Source organism: Anas platyrhynchos, chromosome 2, assembly GCF_047663525.1.
Source record: "Anas platyrhynchos isolate ZD024472 breed Pekin duck chromosome 2, IASCAAS_PekinDuck_T2T, whole genome shotgun sequence".
Classification (NCBI taxonomy): Eukaryota; Metazoa; Chordata; class Aves; order Anseriformes; family Anatidae; genus Anas; species Anas platyrhynchos.
This window is the reverse complement of record NC_092588.1, coordinates 150,483,174-150,509,105: the sequence shown is the minus strand read 5'-3', so window position 1 is coordinate 150,509,105 and position 25,932 is coordinate 150,483,174. Positions and strand designations below refer to the sequence as shown.

The following is a 25,932-nucleotide window of genomic DNA, read 5'->3' as shown; positions in this document are numbered from 1 at the left end:
TATGGAAATGCTCCTGTTCAGTCAGCTGTTACTGAGCAGTGGTTAACTTCAGCCACAGCAAGGATGGTAGCACATGGCGCAATCCTATTTTTATCATTGCAATAAACTCAGTGGCGCAAGTTTAGAAAACTGCCATGGCGCAAGTTTAGAAAACTGCCATGCAGTTCAGACATCACAGAAGCACGTTGGGTAACCTTCATTAAAAGCCTCATCAGCTGGATTGTGTGCGATAAGCAGTGTCCTTATCTGTGCTGCTATATGCCTCTGTGGAAATAAAGGTAATGAATGTTTTTGCTATTATTAATTTACACTTTGCTTCAAGCTGATAGCAAAAGTAAACAAAAATATTTCACTTTTGGTATGGTCCTTTGGCATCCCAGCTCCAACAAAGTAGTGCTTAGATGTCCAAGTGTGAGATTCACAATTCATATGGTTTCTTGTCAAAACTATGTTTCTGTCATATGTGTTGCAAATTTACTGATAGTTTAGGTAAAATTCTTTGGAAAAAAATAGGGAAAAGAGGGGCCCTGTTTTGGTCACTACTCCTGAAGAAACATATCAGCCTGGATGGAGTCATAGCAACAGTATCAAAACTAGTCGGTATATTGGGTATATGGACAAATGGTAAAAAATGCAAAGTGTTTTTTTTAGTCAAGAAAAAAAAAGACTGTGGGAGAATAACTAATAATCTTCATATATATATGAATATATATACTATACATACGTATATGCATGTATATGTATATGTATATGTATATGTATATGTATATGTATATGTATATGTAGCTGCCATAAAAATGAAGTGTGTCAGATGTTACATGTGTTCAATGCAGGCAGGGTAGAAAAAAGCATTTAGCAGGCAGAAATACATATATAAATTGGATGCTAAAAGAAAGTATATTACTGTTGTAAGAAGCTAGGCATGTTGTTGAACTTGCATTGGTTTACCCAAATGATATTCAATACATATGTGTCAAAGGTGTGCTAGAGCAATATATAGAGATATATGTATTTAGAGAAATTTTGTATGTACATATATTATACTTAGAGATATTGATTCTTTTCTTAGAACATGGTGAGGGAGGTAAGTCCTACAACAATGAAAAAAAAAAAAAAAGAATTTTCTTGGGAATTGAATACTTGTTATCTGTGATTCTCACATATCCAGATAGAATGGCATTACATACCTGATATCAAAAAAGGGTAGAAAAGATTGATATTGGCTTAGGGTAGTGAAGAAAATTTTGAGTGCTGAATTGAAAGGTAAAAAGTGGAAGTTCAAAATTGATTCTTTTTAACGGTTTGCAGTCTGGTGAACAACTGTTTTTCTGCATTCCAATTGTAGCTGGCAGCAATGTGAGTATATGCTGGCAAAGGGCAAAAGGAACAATCAAAGGGCAGAGAACTGTGATTAGGAGAAAACAAAAAGCCTCCTGGAATGTGCAATGTGAAAGGAGATGGGAAAGATGGGAAACTGCATATGGAGCTAACTTCATTGCAGCAGGGGAGGCAGGTGGGAGTTAACACAGGGATCCATACAACAACAGTATTCCCTGATCCTTAGGCATATGTTTATCAGGGCTCTGAATGCACTAATAGGACTTAATTGTCCTGACCAGCTTCAGGGGAACCCCCACTCACTCATCAGTCCAGGAACAGCTCAGGAGAGCTGTTTCCATTCCTGCCTCTTGGATGAACCTCGGACATACCTTCCGTCTCCTGCTGCTTGTGGCTGGACACTCTGGGCTCATCCCTCACCATGTCTGGAGCTCTGTAACCATTGCTGGGCTCTGCCCACCGTGTTTGAATCTTGTGGGGTTGTGTCCTGGTTGGGGAGTGCACAGCCCTACCTTGGATCACCCTCTGTGCCCACTCGTCTTCCATCATGGAGAAACTCCACTCTTGTTGCTTCCTATATACTAAAATATACAAAATGTATATTTTGTACTAAAAATAAAGAGAAAACACATTTACAGTTTCTTCTATGCTTCCATGAATTCACTGTATTCAAAATACAAACATTCAGTTTATTCTGTTATGTAAGTTATCTTTATTTAATAAAATTATACCTTCAGTGGCCTCTAGGGGCACATGCAAATCACTAAGATGTCTCAAAGATTCATCAGTCAGGCCCATGTCATTCACTGATCATCTCTTCAGCAGGGAACAGCCTAGGTCAGGGGAGGATCTTGCGTCTTTCTGACACCGTGACAGACTCCTGCCTAACGTGTATTGGTCCTGTATGAAGACCTGCTTTATAGAAACCCTGCTCCGTGTGTGCAGTTTCACATTTGTTTGGCTTCTGACAGGAGGTAATCCCTAAATTGGCTTTGCTACAGATAATACTTTGGCATGAACTTGTGACTTTCCAGTTTGCTTCTGCACTAATGAAAATCAGTGAATTAACAGCTACAGACACCTAGATTATTTCTCTGGTTTTCTGTATGAGACTTACCAAGTTTACTGGGGCTGAAGTCCACTTGAAAAGAATGCTGTCAGCCATGGAAAAAAATCTTGCTATCCCTCCAATGTAGAGTACTCCATTTTTTTTTGGAGCCAAACTGTACACCAATGGTGTGATATTACATCAGAAATGCAACGTATTGAAATTGTGAACCAACACTGGACGTGGTATTTCACAATGCACTAAACCTCACCTTCATCCGTAAACAGTACTTATAGGAGCAAGGCTTGCTCATACTGAAACTATGTTATCTCAGGAGATGCAGGGCTAATAGTCAGCCTTGCCAAGCACTTTTCCCTTATAAAAAAATGTAATAATGAAATATTAAAATCTAGATGCTTCTGAATCATATAACTTCAGAGAAATTTCAACAAACATTCCACTTGTCACTCAGCTTGGGAATAGACACGACACTGTATTTTCGGCACCAACCAGCTCCCACATGCACCATCTTCTGCCACCTGCTTCTTGTGATACGGTGGTGTGAGAATTCACAAGTATGGGCCCAACCACATCTCCACCAAAGGAAACGAAAGCTGGATTTGAGCACACATCTTTATTTGAGCACATATATTTATTTAGCACCTCATAGCCGCAGAGTGAATAAATGCTTTTGGTTACCGCTTTCAGCCGTGTCACCTCTGTGGCTGAAACGATGCAGTCGGAGTGTTGAAAAACAGTGATCAGGCTAAGAAATGTAAGATTACAGAGCCTCAGGTGCAGTTTCACCCTTCAGCTCTGCTGATGCCACTTTACAGCCCTTTTCTCTTCCCATTCCTTGCAGTGTGACCCCACAGGGGTGCTCCTCAGGTGGGTTTGAGCGCCGGTACATCGTTCACAACCCCACCTCACGGGCTAACGACTACCATACCCCACAGAAACAAATAAACATTCACACTACAAACAAAACATCGATCTTTTAGCCCCCATCCCATACCCAGGGCAGCCCTTAACCGCGGCGCAGGCCCCGGGCAGCCGGCTGAGGCGCGGCTGAGGCGCGGCCGCGGCGGGGCTGAGGGGCGGCGCGCGCGGCCCCGCGGCGGGAGCGCGCCTGTGAGGCTGCGGGCGGCCGCCATCTTGTCTCCACAGCCGGCTGCTCCCCCAGTGCAAGTGAAGCAGCCCCGCCAGCCCCCTCCTCCTCCTCCGCTCCCTCCTCCTCCTCCTTCTCCTCCTCATCCCTCCCACTCCACTCAGCCGTAGCCGCCGGTCAGAAAGGGGGGCGAGCGGGGAAACGAAGGCCGCGGGGCGGGGAAGGGAAGGAAGGGAGGGAGGGAGGTGGAGGGGGGGGGGAACCGGGGAGCCGTGAGGGGGGCGGGCGGGCTGTGGGGTGCCCGGCCGTCCCCGGGGGCTCGGCCCTTTTTGGGGGGCCTGTCCCTGCCTGGGGGGTTTGTGCCAGCCCGGGGGGTTGTCTCTTTTTGGGGACTTGTCCCTCCACGGGGCCGGCAGCCCATCGGCTCGCCCCCGGTGCCCCCTTGCCGGTGTCAGCTCGGGGGGGGGGGCCGGGCTGCGCTCTCGATGGGATAAGCTGTAAACATGTTCAGCTTTGAAGGGGATTTCAAAACAAGGCCCAAGGTGTCCCTCGGAGGAGCGAGTAGGAAGGTAAGAGACGCCGCCTGTCTGTCTCCGTGTTTATGTCTGTGCCTCGGTTTTCCTCGCCCCCCTTTCGGCGTTACCGGGATTTATTTATTTTATTTATTTATTTATTTTTCCTACCGCTGGGCCTTCAAAAAATGGGAGCAGCTATGACTAAGGCTTCCCAGGGAGGAGAAAGCCTCCTCTCCGCACGATGCGTTGATCTTCTATCTCCTCGCCTCTATTTATCTGTCACCATTCTTGCCGAAATCAGGCCCCACGCAGGCTGGGACCTGGGGGACAAGGAAATGTCTCCTGAGGTCGCCCCCTTTCCAAGCCAGCTTCTTTGGCTGGGGGACACCTCCGAGCAGCTCCCCTCGCCAGAGGGCTCCTGGGGTGAGCAGGGGAAGGACCCAGAGACCCCTGGAGCGTCCCTGCAAGGGGAATTTCCTGGGCCTGACCCCCAGGTTGCTGGTGGGGAATGGCCTCACCCGGCCCTACAGCAACGCGTATCGTTGGGGGGCTTCAAACCCACCGAGGGCAGGTTGGCAGGTCACACACAGCTCTAGTTTTTCTCCTCCAAGTTTACATTCAGGCAGCTTGTGAGCAGCGGTTAATTGCCCGCTCTAGCAGGCAGTTGAATCTCCTGGCGTTTATCGATGGAAGCGGTTCTTTTAGGTCTTGCTGAAGTGAAATGGTTTATTTAGGTCTTGCTGATTGGACGGGGTAGTCAGACGCTTAGCCAAGCACAGGAGAGCATGAGGAGCAAGAGAAGGGGCAGAGTGTTTTCAGAAGTGGCCTGATTCGTAAGGGACACTTCAATGCACTGCTAAAACACTGCTTCCTCATGTTATTGAACATTATTGCGTGTAAAGCCAATTGCTATTTTCATTCTTACCTTTGAATCTTAACAGGAGTAAAAGTACATCTCAGGTTTTTGTTATTGTACACTGTAAGCAAGTTCAGTTCTCTGAAACTTTCAAGGTTTGTCAGTAAGTTTGGAAGGTAACCAAAATACTTCAGTGTTTGATGTTAAAATGACAGTAAACTCTCCTTTTCGGTGTCTTTTATGTATTTTATTAAATAAAGGGTGTAACAGGACTGCATTTAAACCACCTAACTTTTCATCTGAATCATATGCTTATACTAAGATGCTTGTGTTCATAAGACTGCATACAGTGGGATTACGTGGGTCGAAAATATAAATATTGTGCAGTTGAAGGAGGAATTGGTAGAACACCTCCTGGTCCTTGACAATATGCTTTAGGTATTGTAACTTTTGGCATCAACTTGCTAACAGTGGTACTTAGACAACACGTTTCCTTCTCTAGAAACAAACAACAGACTCAAATCGTCTGTTACACTTACTAAGATCTTAATGAAAATTCAGCAGAATTTTCTGTGGTTATACATTTTTAATGATACAGGACCAATTTATTAACCTTATACAGGTATAAATTTAGCAGCACAAATATTGTGAGATAAAGGAAGTTGAGACTGATGCACAGGGCTTCACTCTAGCCAATTCAAAGATAGTATTTCACGATCAGATTTGTACTGACTGGCCCACAGGTTTCAGGATTTCCCATTGCTCCACTGAAGTGCTTGTGCTGTATCAATGCAAATAAGTTAGTCACAGTTCTGGCCATTCTGATTATGGACATTGTAAAAAGCCCTTGGAATAGTTGCTAATTCTCAGAAAATCTGCGATACTTGGGATTTAAAAACACAGTTTACCTCAACTTTTATGTAAACGCAGTACCACAGAGTTTGGTGTGGTAGGTGTTTGTGTGGGTTTCGAGACTTCTCACCATCTCCTGTCACAGGCTTCTTGTGATTGCGTTTCGTACTCATTAGGCTTCAGTTTTACTGGAGGCTGAATTGTGAAATGTTTCTTTTCAGCTTTTTGTATGCATGGATTAAGAAACTTCTTTTTTAAACTTTCTCCTTGTCCTCTCACCTCCCCAGGTGGTATCTTTTTACAAAGCTACAGTACTTGGTTGATGCTCCACTCTTCTGCGATGCTCCATTAGTTAGCTGGATGCTGAGTACTGCATGTTTTGATTCCTTTGGTGGAATAAAACAACTCGGAAATAACATTGGAATCTGTTTGCAGGCTGCTTAATGCTAGGAATTGTTTTCTGCCTGATGTGGGGAAGTTTCCCAAATTTTGTTGTACCTGTACAGCTACGTAAGTGACACCTTCTTGGTATAAAAGCGGAGACTCCAGTTTGAGCAGCCAGTCAGCGCTCACCGTGCTAGCGAGGTCATCCTGAAGTGGCTACGACCACATCAGAAAACTTCTGCAAATGTGACCAGTGCAAGAGTGGTTTTGCCAGTGTGACCACAGCCACAAACAAGAACCTCGTCGGTCATGGGTCACACGTACTGCTACCCCGAATGACATTGCTGCTTATGTTTGTAGTGGAGATGTGCCTAGATTTCCTTGGGCCTTCTGACTGTTAACTTTATTTAGTAAGTCCTATCAGGGTGGATACAACTACAGAAATACAGGCCTGTCTAAAACGGGACTTGTCATGGCATTAATTGTGGCAGTTAGAAAACTTACAATCCAAACTGACATGTTCATAAATTTATAAAGACTTAAGGCAGATTAGAGCTGATAGATGTATGAGTTTGAAAAGAGGAATTTGTTTAGGTTCTCAGACTTGAAAGAGAACCCACTTCACTATACCCGATGTGTAAAAAAGCAGGCCTTTTAAAAAATGGATGATGAGATGTAATTAAAACTAACATTTCATGTTACCAGTAGCTTTCCTAACTGAAGGTACTGAATCTGATGTACTTTCTCACCACTAAGTTTTAAGGTATTTTTGAATGGTAAGAGCAGACAGCTTCTTCAGTTTGTGTTTACACTGTGGTCATCTTATGTTCATTGTGGTGGTCTGGATTGTGGCTGGTGTAGCACTTAAATCCAGCTGAACTTTTTTTGAAAACAAAACAAACAAAAAAAAGTCTTTGTCTAACTTTACTAAGTCCTGGATTTCGGAATTAATTTTATCAAAATAACTGTTCCATGGACTATTCTGTTCAAAATACCGTAGCATTTCAATACGAGATTTTAAGTAAGTATAAACGATAGATGGTAATGTCAGCGTTTGGACTGCTCCCTGTGTACTTTCACAAATCTGCTGATTCATGTGGATTATTTGCATTAGTTGTGTGTTTGTGTGAGGGTATAGGTACTATTTCTGTGTTTTACTTATTTACCAAGTAGTAAGCTGTTGTTGAAACTACTATTTTTAACTTTGGAGAGTGATTATTGTCACCTTCAAAACATGATTCCCTGCTTTTTGAGGCTCTTGGTAAGTTATTTTCAGGTTTAGTTTTTATTATAACTAGTAAAACCTTTTAAAAATACTTAAGGTAGCCTCCAAAACACTTGCCTCGAATTGGGGTTCCGTATGCAAACATCTTGATTATTGGTGGATGTTTTGTACAGAACATTTATTGTTGGCCAAGAGGCTGTGGTTGCAGAATTCCTGTGGTGTGGCGGGCAAGAAAATTGATGAATTGAGGAGCTGGTTTGGGTGCAGTTCAGACTGAGCTAGCCCAATTCCCTCACTGTACAGCGGACCAAAACTGATGCTTCTGCACCTGGGTGGTGGTTCCCAGCTCATAGTTCGTTGCCTGTATTGCAAAAAGTGACTGATGTTAGCTCACTGATCTAATCCAATCTAGGCTTTTTTAGAGTGCTATAGGGTGAGCTTTCTGCTGGAGCAGAGAGCTGATGTGATTCGTCCTTCAGGCTGAGGCAGGAGAGAGCGTGACACAGCCCTGGCATCGTTGTCACCATCCCTTCTGGTGGCTGCTCGTGGGCCTCGCTCATTCTGTCATGACGGTGGGCTCCTGGTGGCATAGTGCAGAAATATCATTAGCCCTTCAGCCTGATTTGGTCAGGTCAGACCTGTTGATCCTTTACTAATTTTGCCAATTATAAGAAAAATATGAGGCACCAGTCCTTGAGAGCGTAATGTGTAGGGGTACCCCCATGGCTGTGCTGGGGTGTACGAGGGGCTCTGTAGTGCTGCAGCATTCATTTAGGTTGTTAAATGAATTAATGACTTCTTGTAAGCCTTTAACAGGAAAAATGACTAAAATAATATTAAGTCAAATTTACTGTGCCATCTGAAATCTGTAAAAATATGCTTTTATGAATCCCAGGACAGTTTAAAATAAAGTATTTTTAATTACAGTGCAAAATGAGATGGCTTTAGAAATTCCTGGAGAGGAAGACTTTTTAACACAGATGAGTTAACACTGATTAAAGAGAAAGTGAAACCAGTACCAGTGAGTGTCTCCTTGTTTCTTTTGTTTTATCTTGTGGAAACACGTGGAAAATTACTAATGAGCCAGTAATGATGACTCTGTAGATTAAGTCCCCTTAATTTTCCTTTATATGGTTGTCTTTGTAAATTGAAGTTCTTTGATTATTAAAGTGTGTTTGTATTTGATTTCAGTAGTTACTGATGCACTTTCTTAAATTAGTAGCATAACATTAAGCATTACATTCCTCAGTGTTCCTTCCCCCACTTTCAGCTGAAGTGTCAATAGGAAACTATATAATGTGTGCATACTAGATGATCTTTTTTCCTCTCAGTAATACTAAGCATCCTCATTTGAAAGGAAGCTACACATGATAGAGCTGTAGTTAGCTGACAGCAGTGATTACACAGTTGTTTTCAGTTTTGTAGTGTTATCTTGTTATCTCAAAAGCAGAAATATGTTTTGAATTTATAGGTCTATTTTTTCTGCTTCTTTCTGAGAAGATTAAAAGTGACTCAAAACTGCAATGTCATATGAAATACACGTCTTAACAACCATCCTACAGACAAAGTGGGTGTAAACTTAAAAAGCAACCTGTTTGCATTTTATTTGCTTTCTTGAGCCTCCACTCAATCCGGGTTCCACTGCATGTGGCTTTGTGGCTGCTGTGGTGGAGGTGGTTCCAGATGCTCCCTGAGTCCTAAGGTAAAATTTGAGCCAAAATGCTGAGATGTTTTCTTGTAAGCACTCTCTCATTGATTTCAGTGAGCTCAGACTTTCCTTGGACAAATGCCACTTCTGTGGGGCATATTTTAAGTATTTTCAAGCATCTCCTTCTGGAAGATGGCTTTCTGTACCATCTTCCTTAATCACGACTTAAATATTCAGAGATGTAAAGAGTCACAAACTGTTTTATAGCAGATTTTTTCAAGCTCCTGGTCGTGTTTTACTCAGGCTAGTAGAGCTGTATGTTTGATGGAATTCAAATTGTCCAGGGTCAGTTCAAGACACTGCGTGTCTTTAAAATGCTAACTTCTTTTAATGCTCAGAAAAGCCAATTGCTGTGGAGTTTATCTCGTCTAAAATAGTACTGGGAATTAGAAAAGCTGCTGAGAACCACTTCAGAGAGGGATGTCTGCCCAGTGTCCACATTTATTTGCTATAAATAGATGCTACAAAATCTTCCTTTTATTAGCTGGACTTATCAATTTACCAAGCACTTGTGTTGAAAGGAATTTTCTTCTCTAAATTGCTTAGGTCACCTTATTTACTTTGGTTATGTGGTTCAAACTAAATTTGACTGAAATGTCACAACCCTTATTTTAAGGAAAGAAGTGCCTGTCTTTTGTAGATTAAAAGATGAAGTGCTTTTTTTTTTTCCCCATTAAAACTTCTTAGAAGTCTTGCCTTGTATGGTCTATTTTAATGCTAGATAGAATAGCCTTTTCAACTTGCTAAATAATTACCTACATTTTACAAAGCAATCTCAACTGTTTATTAACAGTATTTCAATTGCTAACATTTTTCTTTCTGCTTTCCTAGTGTGTTGTTGTTGTTTTTAAATAATGGGCTCACTGTTTAAACAGTACCTGAAAACAATTGCTTACTTTCATGTTTGCACCTCACAAATTTTCAAATTTACTAGCATGGAGTTAAGATGCCTTGATTAACATGGCTGTCCAGGAGTGTTCAATTTCAGTTTTTAAGACTCAACAAATCCTAGGAATATTTTTTGGGGAAAAAGAGGGTTTTTGTTTTTCTTTTTTCTGATCTGATTTTTGAGCAAAGAGTGCTGAAAGTTTAGAAACAATTGCAATACGATATGTAAAAATGCAGGACAAAAAGGAGCATAATTCATATATTTCCTGTTATTCAGTCTTTTTCTAGGTGTTTTAACACTGGAAGTTGTGTAAGCATACTTTTGCAGGAAAACAGTATATTTCGACAAAATTAGGTCAAGAAAGCAGTCCTAATTTCCAATGTGATTTTTCTTATGTATTTAATGTGAATGGAAGTACTGACATTTACATCGTTAGGCTGTCGGATGCTGCTCTTCTCCTCAGCTCATCATCAGCAGTGGTACAGCTTTGAACTTTGCACTGCATACCAGCTTTATCCTGATGTATAATTTAACATTTTAAATATTCCTTTATATTTTTTTGATGACTGTTACAGACTTTGTTTGCTGTCCTCCATCTGCTTCCTTCTTTTCACCTCTTTCCCCTTCTATCTTGTTGAGTCATTATCCATAATGTCATGGTGTATTTTGCTGTTTCTTTGCTTTCTTGTTTGTGTCGTGCCTCACATACCTGGTGAAGAAAACTTCTCAAAGTGCAGGTTATATCCTTGGGCTTGAGGTTGGTTGTCTTTACTGCAGAAAGACCAGTGGAGGAAGGAGCAGGCAGAAAAGGGTCTGTGAATACAGAAAACATTACATGAAACAAGCAGACGGTGTGTTCTGCACTTTTGAGGCCAAGCTTCTGGAGGAAGGAAGACCAAAAAATAGGAGGTGTTGGGAGTTACGGGTGAATGGCTTTCTCCTTCTTTTGAGCTAGGGTTGGAGGTAGGAAGACAAGTTGATGCTTCTTTCCCTGGCTGCCTACCTTAATGAGTAGGATTGATACCTGCCTTCTGTACCCAAAAGGAGATCATCAGCCCCTCTAGCTGGAAAGTGGATAGCTCGATCAGCACAGAGGTGAGGCAAAGAGGGGGGGAGTAGGAGTGAGCTGGGTGTAATCTATGGAAGCTACTGTAACACGGTCTCATGCTGTCCGTAGCTGCGGCAGGGGCTAGGACAAGAGGTGGTGTAAAGCTGTCCCACGGCTGGCAGCGGTTGTCCCCCGTATAGGTAGGAGCTGTCAGATGTGCAGCACTTCCAGTAGCGGGGCTGCAGATCTGTGGTGTTGACAACCAGCCAGAGACTGGGTGTCTTCTGGGTTATGCAGAGCTACTGAGTTCAGCTCTTTTTCACCAGTCTGTTTATTGAGAGTCTAGACAGGGAAGATTTTGGAGATGACTCTGCAGTAAGCTGTCTTTAAGAAGTTTGTTAGAATCCCATTTGTAGGTGAAGAAAATAATTTCATAGTTCCTGTCATCTCTTTCCCCCAGCAGGTTTCTTCTTGATTGCATATTTATACTGTTTTTTCTTAGTTTCTGAAATGAGGTACTGAAATTGTGTTGAATACACAAGTAGCTCTCAAGGAGATATCATTGTTTAAAATGCATTTCTTGCATTGAATTTGAATACAGTCTTTGGCCATACTTATGATTGCATTCCTTTGTTTCTGTTCTGTACGTGTGCCACCTTCACAAGAACAGAATTATTTGACCTGTAATCATTTCTTTTACATTAGGTGATACTTACCTGAATATTTTGTTTGTTGTCTTAAGGGAGTTCCTCTCTTATACCTAATTTAACGAGATGGTGTTTATCTTTCAAATACTCAAAGCAAGTTTGCGACATCGACTAGAATTTGTAGTGTGTTTTTTTTTGAAGTGGATTAATTTAAGAAGTGGTCACTTCAGTAAGATCCCAGTACACAGCTGGTGATACACTAAGTGAGGAGTGGCTGCCCTCTTATATCTCTCTGTACCCAAATACATTAAGTTATTTGATTCTGGTAAGCTCCCGTGCCATTTATCTACCTTTTTTCTATCAATCACTTGCATTTATTGTGTTTGGCTCTTTCATATCATTCCCTTCTCCACTCATGTTGTAAATTGTCTTTTATTTTCTTTGTGTTTTGTTGCTTTTTGTTGTTAATGGGCTTTGAATTGGAAGGAGAAACTTAGCACCATTGCTTCTAATCAGAAATGCTCTCAACTGCCTCTGCCTGCAGGATGAAGGGCTCCAGGACTGCTGAAGTGTCACTGAGATAATTACTAAACATTTCTAGCACCGTTTTACTAACTTATACAATGTATTGGGCATCAGCTGTTGGAAAAGAAGTAATCTATATAAAAAAAAGCCTTGACATTTTAGGTTGTCTCTTGGGCATTTCTTAGTTTAGAACATTATTTAGTCTTCTTTTTGAGTGATGGAAGAATCTTTTTTGTTTCCAGGCAGATCCAACCCCTTTCCTGTTGCTTGAAACGTGTTGTCTTATATATGGATTTTGGTACAATTTGTTTTCACTGTGTTTAACGCCTGGAAAAAAACTTGTATTTAGAGGGCAATAGCTGTATTTAGTGGTCTCTTTGGCTGTAAAGTACTGTTTTTAGAGGAAAAGATGGTTAACCTTCTTGTGGGATTTTTTCCTTTGTGCTTGCTCCAGTAAATGATGTGAAATACAAATCTAGTTTGAAATTCTTTTGTTGCATCTGTGTTTTTTCTTTTCCTTGGTGCTCTGTGCTAAAGTATTTTCTATCCTAAGAAATTTGGAGAATCGTGACCTCCTTACTTCCTTTGTGTCTTGAGAAAAGCAGTGCAGAGCTTTGCCTTCAGTTCTTCTATCTGCCTATAGGCACAGGAAATATTGCAGTGCAGTTGTTTTAGAAGTGGTTAAATATTTTTAAAATGCTTGTTTGCCAAATTTAGCTTTATTTTTATGTATTTAGATGCAATACATCTTCAGCTTGAGGGTATATTATTTCTTAACTTCTCTAGACTAAGAATGCCATAAGAAAATGCGAGTTACTATTTTTGTAGTAGAAGGAAAAAAAGAAGTAGTTTCCTAAAATATATGGTCTTAGACTGGACTTAGGAAGGTGCCAGGGTACTTTCAAATGTTACTGTGTACAGTGGGAGCTGAAAACCCTGCATCCAAAAAGAATTATTTTGTGTATTTCACAGGAAACAGCACAGATCCACCCCATAAGAGATTATTGCAAATATAAATAATGTTTTATTTTGTAACTTATGTGCACAAATCTAAGGTTGTGGCTTAAAAGCTAATGCACAGGTTTGCTCTTGTACTGGTGGTGTCCTTCAGAGGCTTCGTGAATACTTCACTTGTGTTTTCTTTTCCTTCGTTGGAGAGAGCGTTCTCCTGAAAGTTTCAGCTTGTAGCTTTAACTTCATTTAGAGTTCAACATTGTTAAAGAAAAAAACACACCACATTTATTATATGAGTCTATTTTGACAACCTTTCTGGACAAGTTGTGAGAAAAGGAGAAGTAAATACGTGTTTAACGCTTTTTGCAGGTTAGACAAAGCGTGGAGCTTTGGAACAGTGTGGGATTACCTCGAGCGTGCCACAACTTGCTGTGCATACCTGGGCCAATAGTTTACACTCTGAGCAGGGAAAATGCTACACATTTAGAAGTACCTGGTGGGATTGGGACCCTAGGATGCTTCAGCTTTCCCCATTTGTAAATTAATTTTGTTTGCCTAGGTTATTGGGATGCTGAGAACACAAACCTGGACAGGGAGCAGTCTGTTTGGCTATTGCCTGCCTGTCCCTTTCCTTTTTATGTAACCTCTGTCACCAGGCTTCTGGGAGGCTGTGTGCAGAAAATGGTTAACAGTCAACTTTTGTTCCCCAAATGTGTAGATTAAATATCATGAACAATTTTAAATTGTGTTTGGATGAAGGTGTAATAGTATCTTTCTTTTTGCTTTCTAGGAGGAAAAGGCTTCTCTCCTGCATCGCACTCAGGAAGAAAGGCGAAAACGAGAGGTAAAGTAGACTGTAAGCATTTGCATGCGCACTGGATTTTTCTTTGATGTGATAACATTTGCAGCCCAAAGTACTTTATTCCACTGCAGTTGTACTTAGTTCAGGAATGCTTTGTTTCAGTTTGTGAGTACTATGTAGTCTTCCAATATACTAGAAGTGACAAAACTGGCTGCTTTTACGCTTCTTCCCAGAAGCGATTTTCATTTCAAAAGAAGGTAATTAAGTATGCACTGGGTGCAAAGGGAATTTTTCCTTTTATGATGATGCTCATTTATCTAATCTTTGTTGAGAAAAGCTAGGTGTTTGGTTAGTAAATTGTGTTTCTTTGCCATGCCCATAATCTGTTAGTATGAATTGGTCTTGGCATACCACCTTCTACACCTGTTTTGGCTGTGGTTTCCAGGATGACCTTCCGTAAGCCACATCCCCAGTTTGTGTCTCACAGAATCACAGAAAACATAACATCTTAGTGAATTTGAATCTTGAAGCATAACATCTTAGTGAATTTGCCCCTTCCAACCTGGGCTGTTTTGTGATTCAGTGATAAGTGGCAATCTAAAAACAATTTAGTACTATTGCATGGAAGTGAATACATTCATTTTATCTTTCTTTCCTTTTCTGGTATGAGGAGAAATCATTTCTGGTCTTAAGAAATGATTTTAAAAATATAACTGTCTAGTTTTCATGCTAATCAGGAAAACAGAATGTTTACCCCTTTCAAGGTGTTTGGCCCTTGCTAGATTAAAGACAGGTTCTGTGGGGGCTCATCCTTTTCTGCAGACAATTACTGCTTTTTTCTCTCCAACCTAGATGTACAAATATGGACCAAGTTTAAGTATGAAATTGCTAGGATTTTTCCAGTTATTTAAAAATACTGTTACAAATCACACTTATGATCACTGAGACCTTAACAAGTGCAAAAAGATTGTTGTGCTTCAAAACCATTTTGCCAACTATCAAAATAACCCGTTCAGTTGTTCAGTTCTGTCTGGTGCGAAGGCAATGCAGTGCCATGTATCTGTATGTGTTAAACACGTACGCGTACACATACAGTCATCTTTGGCACATACCAGTCACTCACAAAATGAATGAAGAGTTTGTGCAGAGAAGAGATTATTATTACTGTTACTATTTTTAAAGGATGAATCTTCTGATAATAAAGGCAGTTGTGGCTTTAAAAAAAACGTCTGTAGCAGAACCTTAGTAGTGACCTTAAACACTGGGTCACTAAATCACAGTTCTGTGTGCTAGGATAAAGCCTATGACTAGAGAAAAAGAGAAGGTATCTGCCTTTTAGTCAAGCATTACATTATGGTTATGAAGAGACAGTGCTTGTCTGTAATTGAAACTCTCTCTTGCTTTCCCCCATACTTTGTACTGTTTCTGTTAGAAACTTCAGAGAGGAAGAATATCCTCTGGCGTTTCAAATTTTAATCTTTGGTTCAGGCTCTGGAGGTAATGGACTCTTTCAAGCTCTTTCAAGCTTGTTCAGATTAGTTGACTGAGGAGCTGAGGTTTCCAGGAAAAGTAAAATAGGCATTGGATGGTAATTCAGAAATGGATCTTGGTGTTTCTCTGGTCAGTTCTCTTCAAGTTTTTGTCCATAAAATTTGGATTTGTTTTTCCCCAATAAAATGAGGAGTCAAGAGTTTTGAGTTTATAAGTTTAATTAAAGTGTTTTGGAAAGTTCACCAACTGCTTTGTAGTGTTAAGTTTGATGAGCAAGTATTTTATTCGCTTCCCTTTTCATCTTCTAAGAAACTATATGGACATTGTTAGAAACCTAATTACAGTAGCCACTTCCCTCAGATTTTTATTGTGATCGGATACGCTGGGGGTGTTGTCAAGAGATACGTGGTGTGCTCTTTCAGTAGTACGTGAAGCAAACTGGCTTTCAGTTCCTCAAAGTGAGTCATCTTAAAGGGATGATTTTAACTACTCTTTCTAGCTAATGAGGAAGACTTCATAAAGTTACGTACTTCATATGACTTGTTTGAAGGAGCGAGCAGGAATTCTTATTCATACCATAAAGTGCAGTTAGGCTTGAAGCATTAAGCTTAATTTTCCTTCTGACAGCAATATTTTCTCCAAATAACTTTTTTTCTGTTATTTATTGTTATTTTTTTCTTGTTATTTTTTTCCCTACGTCTGTACCCTACAAACTGTACCAGGCTCTTAATACAGGTATATTACTTGAATGGAAATGAATAAGTGGGACTTCAAGGTCAGCTGCTCTGTGCAGAAAGATGAGTAGTATTATTGAATTTGGTCATTGCTTCAACATTGTAGTATTAAGACGTTGTCTAATAAAAATTAAATGTGTTTTTTGAATAGTATTATGTACTTACTGAGTATTAAAAATTATTTTGTATGACCTAGTGGCAAACTTAAAGCCAGACAAAGCTTTCTCTCCAGTTTGTGTGTTGGCTGCTGAACTTCAGTGCTTAATTTTCATTAAATTTTGTTTTGAATACAAATAAATCTGATAAAAGTGTAGAAAACGGAGTTGGTTCTAGTGTTGATTTTTGATTTATTTATTCTTTTTTTTCTTTTCCTTTTTTCAGGAAGAAAGGCGGAGGCTGAAAAATGCAATAATAATCCAGTCATTTGTAAGGGGGTACAGAGACAGAAAACATCAAGTAAGTATTCATTTATTTATTGAGAAAGATGCAAAACAGTTTTGCTGGAAGACAGGCTTTCTAGGAAAAAAAAATCCATTGAGAGATCTTTGGTTTTTGAATATTTTGTGACCTAACAGAACACAAGTTTTTCTCTTCATATCTTCCAATGAACCTCATCTTCTTAGTAGATGAATGCAGAGCACTTCTATGACAGCTGACTTCAGTGGGATTGCATATTGTTGTTTTGTGTTTACAGTGTGTATGAAAACACTTACACACTTGCAGCCTTCACATGCCAGTGAAGCTTTGTGTGTATGCGTGTGTGTGTGAGGCTAAGGTGGTAGCCTGAGTCAAAAGATTCTTTTTGCTGGGTTGATTATTCTGTTTAAATTTGCTAATATTTATTGAGTAAACTAGTTGAAAATATTTGATGTAATGTTCTTTACTTGAAAAGCAAAAAATTTGTTGCCAGGTGTACCTTTGAATTACAGAAGGCAAACATGGCTTTGACTGTGCTTCTGTGTGTATGCTTTGATCTGTTAATGAATATGTGCTGCATGCACTTAATTACTTTGTTACTTCTCAGAATGGGAAACTGAAATCAGTTTTTTCAAGTTTTGCATCCCTTTATAACTTCATAACCATTATTGATATATTAATGTTATTTTATCTCAAAGTACTCTATCCAAAGAAGTGAATTTGATCGCTGTGCTAACTTGGCCCAGTCTGGAGGAACATTTTCCACTGCTAATGGAGCTGATTTGACCCTTCTAGTTCGTCAGCTACTCTTTTTCTATAGACAGAATGAGGATTCTAAGCGTCTGGTGAGTACTGTTAAAGATTTTGACTGGTAGTAGATTTTTTTCATGTACTTTTAAAATATCCTTTCACTTGGGAGGTTTAGAAGGGATACAGAAACAGCTTTGACCACTTCAATAAATTCATTTAGAAGTTCTGTACTCCTTTGTTCTTTGTTTAGACAGAATAACTTAAAATTAGATTTTATATTTGTGTACACATGCACACATACACAGTCTGAGTCATGAAGAATCCTCCTGTGTAATCCACAATTCAATAAATTAGTTACATTTTTTAACAACTTTTTTCTCCTACCTGTCTGGTAATTTCTAAGGTGTTTTTCTTAACAGAGAAACTTGTTGCAAGAGTTAGTTGTAAATGTATTTCAGTGTTGCTCTTGGAAGTTTAATAATAACTTATGTGTTTTATGTTGTTTAACAAATCGCTATTTTTTTCTGTAACTGAAAACGTGTGTCTTATTTTGTGTTTTGTAAGTTCTCCAAAAGCATTATTGCATACATTTATGAACAATTTAATATAAGTTTTGTAATTAAAAGGAATGTAGATATGTTTAGGCTTGACATCAGGAGGGTGTTCTTCACAGAGAGGGTGGTTGCACACTGGAACAGGCTCCCCAGGGAAGTGGTCACTGCACCGAGCCTGTCTGAATTTAAGAAGAGATTGGACTGTGCACTTAGTCACATGGTCTGAACTTTTGGGTAGACCTGTGCGGTGTCAAGAGTTGGACTTGATGATCCTTAAGGGTCCCTTCCAACTCAGGATATTCTATGATTCTATGCTTGATACAACAGGACTGAAATACACGTATATGTTGGAATAAAAAACACAGTTAGTTGTAACAGTAAACTTGTGTGTATCTTTTCCCAGATATGGATGTGTCAGAATTTAATTAAACAGAGTTCTCAGTTTGTTAAGCAATTGGATAGTCCAGACAGACTTACGTGCTTATTCCAAATAAAAAGACTGTTGGGGCTGTGTTGCAGGTAACTTTTTTTTTTTCTATATGCTACTGTCTAAAAAGTTTTCAGGAATTACACTGGACACTTGTTTCTTCCTTTTTTGCAGCAAGTGAAGTATTACAAGTAAATTTACTTAAGGAGAGGTTTATGTAAACCATATATGAAGACCATTAAAGTGATACTTTTTCCTGTTTAAAAACAATGTTCTTGAAGTCCATCGACTCTCAGGTTCATGTGCAGCATGTGTTTAAGGGCTGCTCTGCCTATTGATGGACTTAAGTGTATTCTCAAGTGTTGCGCGTATCAGTATCATTATAAGTTTTTGTTGGAACCAGAAGGTTTTCTTGTGGACTGACAGTGATTGGAAGTTGCCATCAGAGTTAAATTATTATTCAGGGATATGCTTTGGATGTTCTATTTTAAGACTAATATTATTTAGAGTGCCCTTTCTTTATTTTTAAAAATATTTTATATTTTTAACATTAATGAGAAGTTCTAACTTCTGATGATATGTTAATGAAAAAAGTGAAAGTATATAACACCTTAACAAAAAAAAAAGGTAGCTTGATGGCAGTTATATCTGCCAAAAAGGTCTTCTGGTCAGAGTATCTTTAATCCATTTAGTGAAATGTCTTGGCTGTGGTATCAGAATTATTTTTACTGTTACATCCTGTATTTGTAGATGGCTGGGAAAGAAAGGGCATTGTTAGGGTAAGAATGCCTGTATGTACCTCACTGTAACAAATCATTGTAACTCTAAACAGGCTCTGAATTGCCATCATTTCTGTGGTTACTGGTAGTTGTTCCATAAGCAATTTGCTAAAAGGTTGGGGATGGTTGTATTTTTAATACTTAAGTCTGTAATCAAAGGCATGCTGCTTCAGTTAAACATACGATGTTCCCCTGTGTTGTTTCCCAGCCCATACTGCTCTGGGGCTTTCCTGACTTCATTTTTAATATGGGTAGTAACACATGTTTTTCCAACATGTTTTGTTGGACATGTTCCAACATCTTTGCTTCCAGTCAGTGCAGCAGACTTCCAAACTTTAAAGTCACTGAAATAAAGAATTTTATAGGATTTAAAGAGAGTGCAAGATGCATAGAAACTGTAAAATCAGGAATTATTATTGTAACAATGCAAGGAAAAGATGCAATTATTGAAAAGACTTGGAAACCAAGTAGAAATAAGTTACTTTAAGATGAATTTAAAAAGTTTCTGTAGGTTTATTTGTCAATCAATGTGCAAGTCTCTGGTGAAATAAGAGAAATCTCCTGGTAAATAATTTCAATTTCATTTCATTCATAGGCTGTTGCAAAATTGCAATGATGACAGTCTGAATGTTGCACTTCCTATGAGAATGCTTGAGGTATTTTCATCTGAGAATACGTATTTGCCTGCTTTACAAGATGTCAGCTATGTGACATCACTAATTGAACAAATTTTGCACTACATGATTCAAAAAGGTGAGTAGCTAGGAACTAGAAGTTCTCAGAAATGACCCGAAATTGAACAGAATATGTTGTGGTAAAGGCAAAATGTAATTAAACAATAAATTAAATGCTGCATATGCTAACGCATACATTAAGTGGATATATTGCTTGTAATGTGATCGCTGCTTGAGAAATTACTGGTTGATTTCTTTGGACTTTCTATTTATAAATTCAATATTCCATTGTTTGAGTTGGAGGATGAATATTACCTAACAAAACTGTATTCTGGTAGCTGCTTGCATGCGTGTATGTTTGGGATTCACACATGCAGACGCTTCCTACCAGCTCTGAGTTTTAGTTATGTAAACCTGGTGTCTTCTTTTACAGTAGTGTTCTCTGTAACTGCTAATGATAATTATTATAGTACATTGGCATTGATTTTTCATCCTGCTAACACTAGATAGAGACACTTTAGCAAAGAGGTGATGACCCAGCTTTTATTTCCTTTGTGGCATCATCTGCAAAACTGTTTGCTGAGTGGCAATCAGTTACACCTGTGCAAACATAGTCGAAGTTAATGAATTGTGTCGTTATCACCTAAATTATTTTTTGTCTTGAAAAAACTTTATTACTCTGGGGATGTGTGAAAATAGTTATTTGCTTTTCTGATGTTGTTTGCATTTGCAAGACTGGTAGAAATTATGAAACCAGTATAAAATAAGCATCTTCATTGGTATTAAATATAAAAAGTGCACTTTCCAATATGTTAATTAATTTTTGTAATAATTCTGTATTTGTAGGCTTTAAAATATACTCAGTAGGACAAGGCTATCTTATCCTGTTACTAAGGGTGTGTACAACTATTACACATTGAAGTTACTATGGACAAAAAGTGACTTTGACTGTAGCACTTTTATTTTACTTGTGTAGGCATAATTAATACTACAGAAGTACTTGTGTTTATCTTATTGTTTACTGTATTAACAGTATCTTTCCAAATACTTTTATATTTGTTCTTTTAGTATAATATTCCATTCTTACAACTGGTATGAGGGTTTACCAATATATTAAATGATAAATTTTAGTCAAAAAAAATCAGCTTTTTAATCGTTTATGACTAAGAAAGAATCATTTGTGTGCAAATGCCAATGTACGGTCTTTTTTATCATTATCATAAGTCTTTATTTAGGATGGTTAAGTTGCAAAGAATCAGGTAGATAGCTTTTATTAATATATGATTTTGCATATAATTTGTCTTCCATGTGCACTTTACCAGCATTGCTAAGTCATTCCTTACGGGACTTCCATTTGTTGCATTATATGTCAAGGTAGACAGTCCCAGACAAAGGGAACTCAGTCTCTGAATTAGAAAGAGAAATACTACTTATGTATGGTGGTTCCTGTAGTAGTGGAACTTGTCTTAATTTAGGAGTTCATTGAACAAGAGGAAGTTGGATTAAGAAGAATGAAGTCACGTGATTCCATTTGTACTGTAGTGAGACAAAAACAGATTTCTGACAGCAAGACAGATTACCCTCTGTATAAATCTTTATAGCTTGGGTGGTAATACATTTTATTACTGTCTGAGAGACTCCTGTTTTGGAACGGTAATTGTTTCCTTCAGTCTCCTAAAGCAAGATGTTTGCAGAATTGAGATATTCTGGCAACAAGATTCTTAGCAGTAAGATGCCATGGTTTGGTCATTGTTTTAAAATAAAAAATAAATCAATCACTTTAAACTTTATCAGCAGAATTGGTTGGTTTTTGAAAGTCAAACTGACTCTGAATGTGGTTATCTATGATTTTATTCAGAGATGTTTTCAAAGATACTGCTGATACCTCCTTTTAGTTATGTGAATGTGACTTTTGGACTCTTGAAAAATGTCTTATAACACTCTTCATAGCAATGAATTCCTTAAAGTTATAAATGCTAAGTATATGTTGTTTCATAAAGAAAAGAAGTAATACCGTATTTTAAAAACATTACTTTTTTTTTTTTTTTTGCAGGCTACTACAGGTCGCTTTATTTGTTAATTAACAATAAGCTTCCATCGAGTATTGAGTATTCGGATGTTTCTCGAGTCCCTATTGCAAAAATACTTCTGGAGAATGTTCTGAAACCATTGCACTTTACATATAGCTCCTGTCCAGAAGGTGCAAGGTAAGTAAGAATAATACCAGCTATTCGCATACTTTTTACTGTCAAAGTTTCACAGTTTATAAGTGTCTAGCTTTTCTTGCAATGTGATTTGATTTATTTGCACTAGTAATGATTTATGTAGGAAGGCAAATGTGCAAAATGTATTTGAGAATAAAGATACAGCCAAAGACGAGTGAAAAAAAATGAGTCAGGTATATGGAAAGACAGAACTAAAATGAAACTGTCTGTATTGCGTGTGATGTTTTTTGTTACAGTATTTTTTATTTTATATTTTTAGGGAAAAAAAACAGGAGTTTTTTGTTAATTTTTTATTTCAAGGTAAGTGACAAATTTAATTTTAGAGTAGTTTTCCATGAGTTCATCGAAAGTTTAAAGGCTAAAATTACATATAAGATCATCAGGAAAGGATGTAATCGAAGTGCCTTTTTGAGAAACCTGAGAAATTCAGTTTACTGTACAGAATTTATGGAATGTCTCTTTGCAGTCTTCTTGATGAATGTGTTCAAACTTGCAGAATTGATCAGTCATTCCATGGATGTACTTGTAAGACATACTGCAATGTACTTGTAAGACATACTGCCTATGCTTTCTATGAAGACATCTTTTCTTCATTTTAGGCAACAGATTTTTGCAGCCTTCACAGAGGAGTTTGTGGCAGCACCTTTTACAGATCAGATATTCCACTTCATCATTCCAGCGCTTGCTGATGTGCAGACCATTTTCCCTTACGAACTGTTTCTGAATGCACTATTATTAGCAGAAAATGGATGCTTGAGAAAAAGTGATCGAGCCCCGTGGCTTTTTTACTTTGTATTAACAGTTGGAGAAACGTATTTGGGTGAGAAAGCTAAATGTTCGTTGTTTTTTCATATTTGAGTTAGTGTGTTATGTATTTCCATAACATAGTTTGTTGCTTAGCAAAAAAAAGACAGTGTTTGCATACAAGCGTTTGAGACATCTGCTTTATTTATTAGCCATTTTTACCTTTTTCAGCAAAATATGCCATTAATTGTTAGGCTTTAGCATAATGTGGTTTTGGTCAGGTATTCCAGTAAATTATAATATAGCATGGTCTGGCTAACTATATTTTATTTCAATATATTCGGTATAGGATCCCTTTCAGAGGAAGGACTACTTGTATATTTGAGGGTACTCCAGACTTTTCTCTCTCAACTGCCTGTGTCTAGTGCTGGTACAAATTGCCAGGATGCAACCAGTGATTCTGAAGATGAGGATGAAGAGATCAGTAAAATGACAACTACACCAGTAAGCAGTACCGAATTTCTTTGAATGAGATTGTTTTATAGTAGTAGTAACTACAGGCAAAAACATGATCACTGTAAGCATGTTTATTTCTTAAAAGTAGATGGTTGCTCACAGTAATCAAACAAAATTAATAATAATTAATAAGGATTTTTGCATTTCTTTTTAATATAATAAGAAAATAATAAGAAATCTAGTACAGGCAGTGTGGCTTCTGAAGGATAGAGCTTGTTGTTGTTGTTTTTTTTTTTTAAAGTTTCAGCTAACCTGTCTTAATTTTGCGTTTTGTGGAGACTGTATTCCTCTCCTCATTCTTTATCCTAGTGGTGACACTAAGATATCATGAAACGTGCCAATCTGACCTTTGAACTTTTGCATTCTCATTTTTTTCTTATGGAAATGAGAAAATTATGTTCAGCCATGGTATTTACCCTGTAGAATTAGCTCTGCTTTGAAATATATGCATTTCTTTCAAAGCTCGAATACCTATTTTTCTATAATAATGATAGAGAGTAGCATAAATATGACTCTTCACTGTAGTTTAAAAATATTGTAAAATGTTCATTAGTAAAACAAATCCATGCTAACTCTAATTTCCTAATGGTCAGATCAAGGCTTTGAACAACTGGAGTTGGAGAGATCTAAATTCACCAATTGATGGCCTTTATATAATTTCCCAATATATACTGCCATTCAGAGGAATAATGCAGTGTGAAGTCTTTTCTTGTGGAGTGTGTGAAATACACCATGTTTAGGGTTCATCAAAACAAAATAAGGAAAAACAAACAGCTGTGTGGATGACTTTGTTTGCTCTGAGGAGACTTCAATATGTAATACTATTTGTTGTAGTGTATTTTTTCTCTTTTCTGTGTTTTTTTTGTGGGTCTTTAATTTTTTGCCATATTTTCATGAATGTCCATCTTACTTGAAACAAAGAGAGAACCAAACAAAAAACAGAAACAACAAAAGAACTTGGATAACTTTTATACTTCATTGAGCCAGAGTATGGTTTGCTGCATTGGACCGGATAGAGAAAGGAAGTTAAAAAACAAAACAAACACACAAAGAAGAAAAAAAAAAAAAAAAAAAAAAAAGGAGACAGGATTTCTCTTTGCATACTTCTTTTTACTGGCTTAGTGTGTGTATTAGTCAGCCAGAAGTTTGTTAACCCATGGATTTTGTGAAAATACTGTTTGTAAAGGAACTTACTGTAGCCATCCTCTTCTGTATTTCATGTCCAATGCTGGCTGATATCAGTGGGGAAGAGATGACTATTTGAATATTTTATGCCAGTAAAGTATGCTTTATTGTATCTGAGTGTTGAAGAGCATGCTTACATTAAAGGGAATCTTTTCCACTGGTTTGAGTGAAAAGATTGATACTCCAATCCAACACTTGCCTTCTAGGGATTTAAATTGGCTCGTAGGTATGATACTTTCAAGAACACTACTAGGATATACAGATATGCTCTTGTTGTGTTATCATACAATAAATCTTCATATTCTAGTAAAATTCTGAAGTGTATATACATATTTTAAAGGGGGATACTTAATCTTTAAAAATACTTCACATTTTTCTCTGATATGTTTGTAGGGTGATGGGAGAATATCAATTCAGTACATAACTGAGGAATGTCTAAAGAAATTGGACACAAAGCAGCAGACAAACACCCTGTTGAATATGGTTTGGAGAGATTCAGCTAGTGAAGAGGTCTTTACCTTGATGGCATCAATCTGCCACACGCTAATGGTGCAACACCGAATGATGGTGCCAAAAGTCAGGCAAGTATAAATAAGTGATGTTGAACTGTAGTACAGATGTAAAATTGTTTTTACTTGATAAACCTGACTCATTTAGATACACTATTTTTTTTCCCCTGAGTTCTTTAATGATCAGCTTAAATAAAGAAGAATTACAGAATTTAAGTAAGAATTCGAGATAAACCAAAGAGTGAATTCATTCTTGGATTCATTCTCTGATTTATTTTTCTTTCTGTTCATTGTACTCCTTATGGACTGATCACTGAATTTGAAAGTGTAAACCCCTGGTTTGCTTGGTGAGTTGCCAATAAGTTAGTCCCCAACACGATGATAAAATATTACTGAATGGATAGTGATTGTGATCAGAAAATCACATGCAAATAGGATTGGAAAGATTCTCGAGCAGTAGTTTTTCCATCTTCTTGCTCAGAGGCAGTGTTAATGTCACTCTAGCAGAGGTTTGTCTAGCTTGTTTTTAAAACTTTGAGCAATACAGATTAGACAGTCCACTCTAGCTAGCTGAGCACAAAAAAATGCTTTCTCTACATCATCCAGTATATAACCAGCATTTCCCTTGCTATTCCTACCTATTGAAAATTGTTGTTGGGAAGGGCTCTGGAACCTAAAGTGGAAGTAAACAGCTTGTTCTTTTATAAAGGCTGTTACTAACAGTGGAAGATTTTTGACCCTTTTATCATCAAAGACCCATAAGTATTAAAACTATTGTGGTACGAGTAGTTCTGTGTAAGTACGTAGTTGCTGGTAGTAAACTAAGTATTTAGGGAATGTTGTAAACATAATCAACTCAAACTGCATTGTAAACAGTGATACAGAAAACTAATTTGGTGCTATCTTCACCCAGTGGTGTTTATAGCTGTTAGAGGAAGTAAGATGTCAGTGAAACTGTGATTGCTCGATTAGGGTAATTAGTTCTTTGTAGACTAATTGCGTTAGAGCAGGATGTGAGACCTGAAGAT

The 25,932-nt window shown here is 38.1% G+C and overlaps 1 protein-coding gene across 2 annotated transcripts in view; it reads left to right on the top strand.

Annotated features, from left to right (window-relative positions):
• Positions 1 to 3,509: 3,509 nt before the first annotated feature.
• The window catches only part of UBE3C (ubiquitin protein ligase E3C), a 77,027-nt gene continuing 54,604 nt past the window's right edge, over positions 3,510 to 25,932 (top strand). The window contains exons 1-10 of one of the 2 annotated variants that reach the window (XM_005026016.6): positions 3,510 to 4,063; positions 13,888 to 13,941; positions 16,506 to 16,580; positions 17,240 to 17,386; positions 18,249 to 18,364; positions 19,647 to 19,804; positions 21,779 to 21,932; positions 22,550 to 22,770; positions 23,044 to 23,198; positions 24,789 to 24,976. In XM_005026016.6, coding sequence (XP_005026073.1) covers positions 3,998 to 4,063; positions 13,888 to 13,941; positions 16,506 to 16,580; positions 17,240 to 17,386; positions 18,249 to 18,364; positions 19,647 to 19,804; positions 21,779 to 21,932; positions 22,550 to 22,770; positions 23,044 to 23,198; positions 24,789 to 24,976 — 1,334 coding nt within the window. In that variant the 5' untranslated portion in view covers positions 3,510 to 3,997. Of the gene's footprint in view, positions 4,064 to 13,887; positions 13,954 to 16,505; positions 16,581 to 17,239; positions 17,387 to 18,248; positions 18,365 to 19,646; positions 19,805 to 21,778; positions 21,933 to 22,549; positions 22,771 to 23,043; positions 23,199 to 24,788; positions 24,977 to 25,932 lie in introns of both variants that reach the window. The other variant, XM_072033831.1, reaches the window with a different exon arrangement.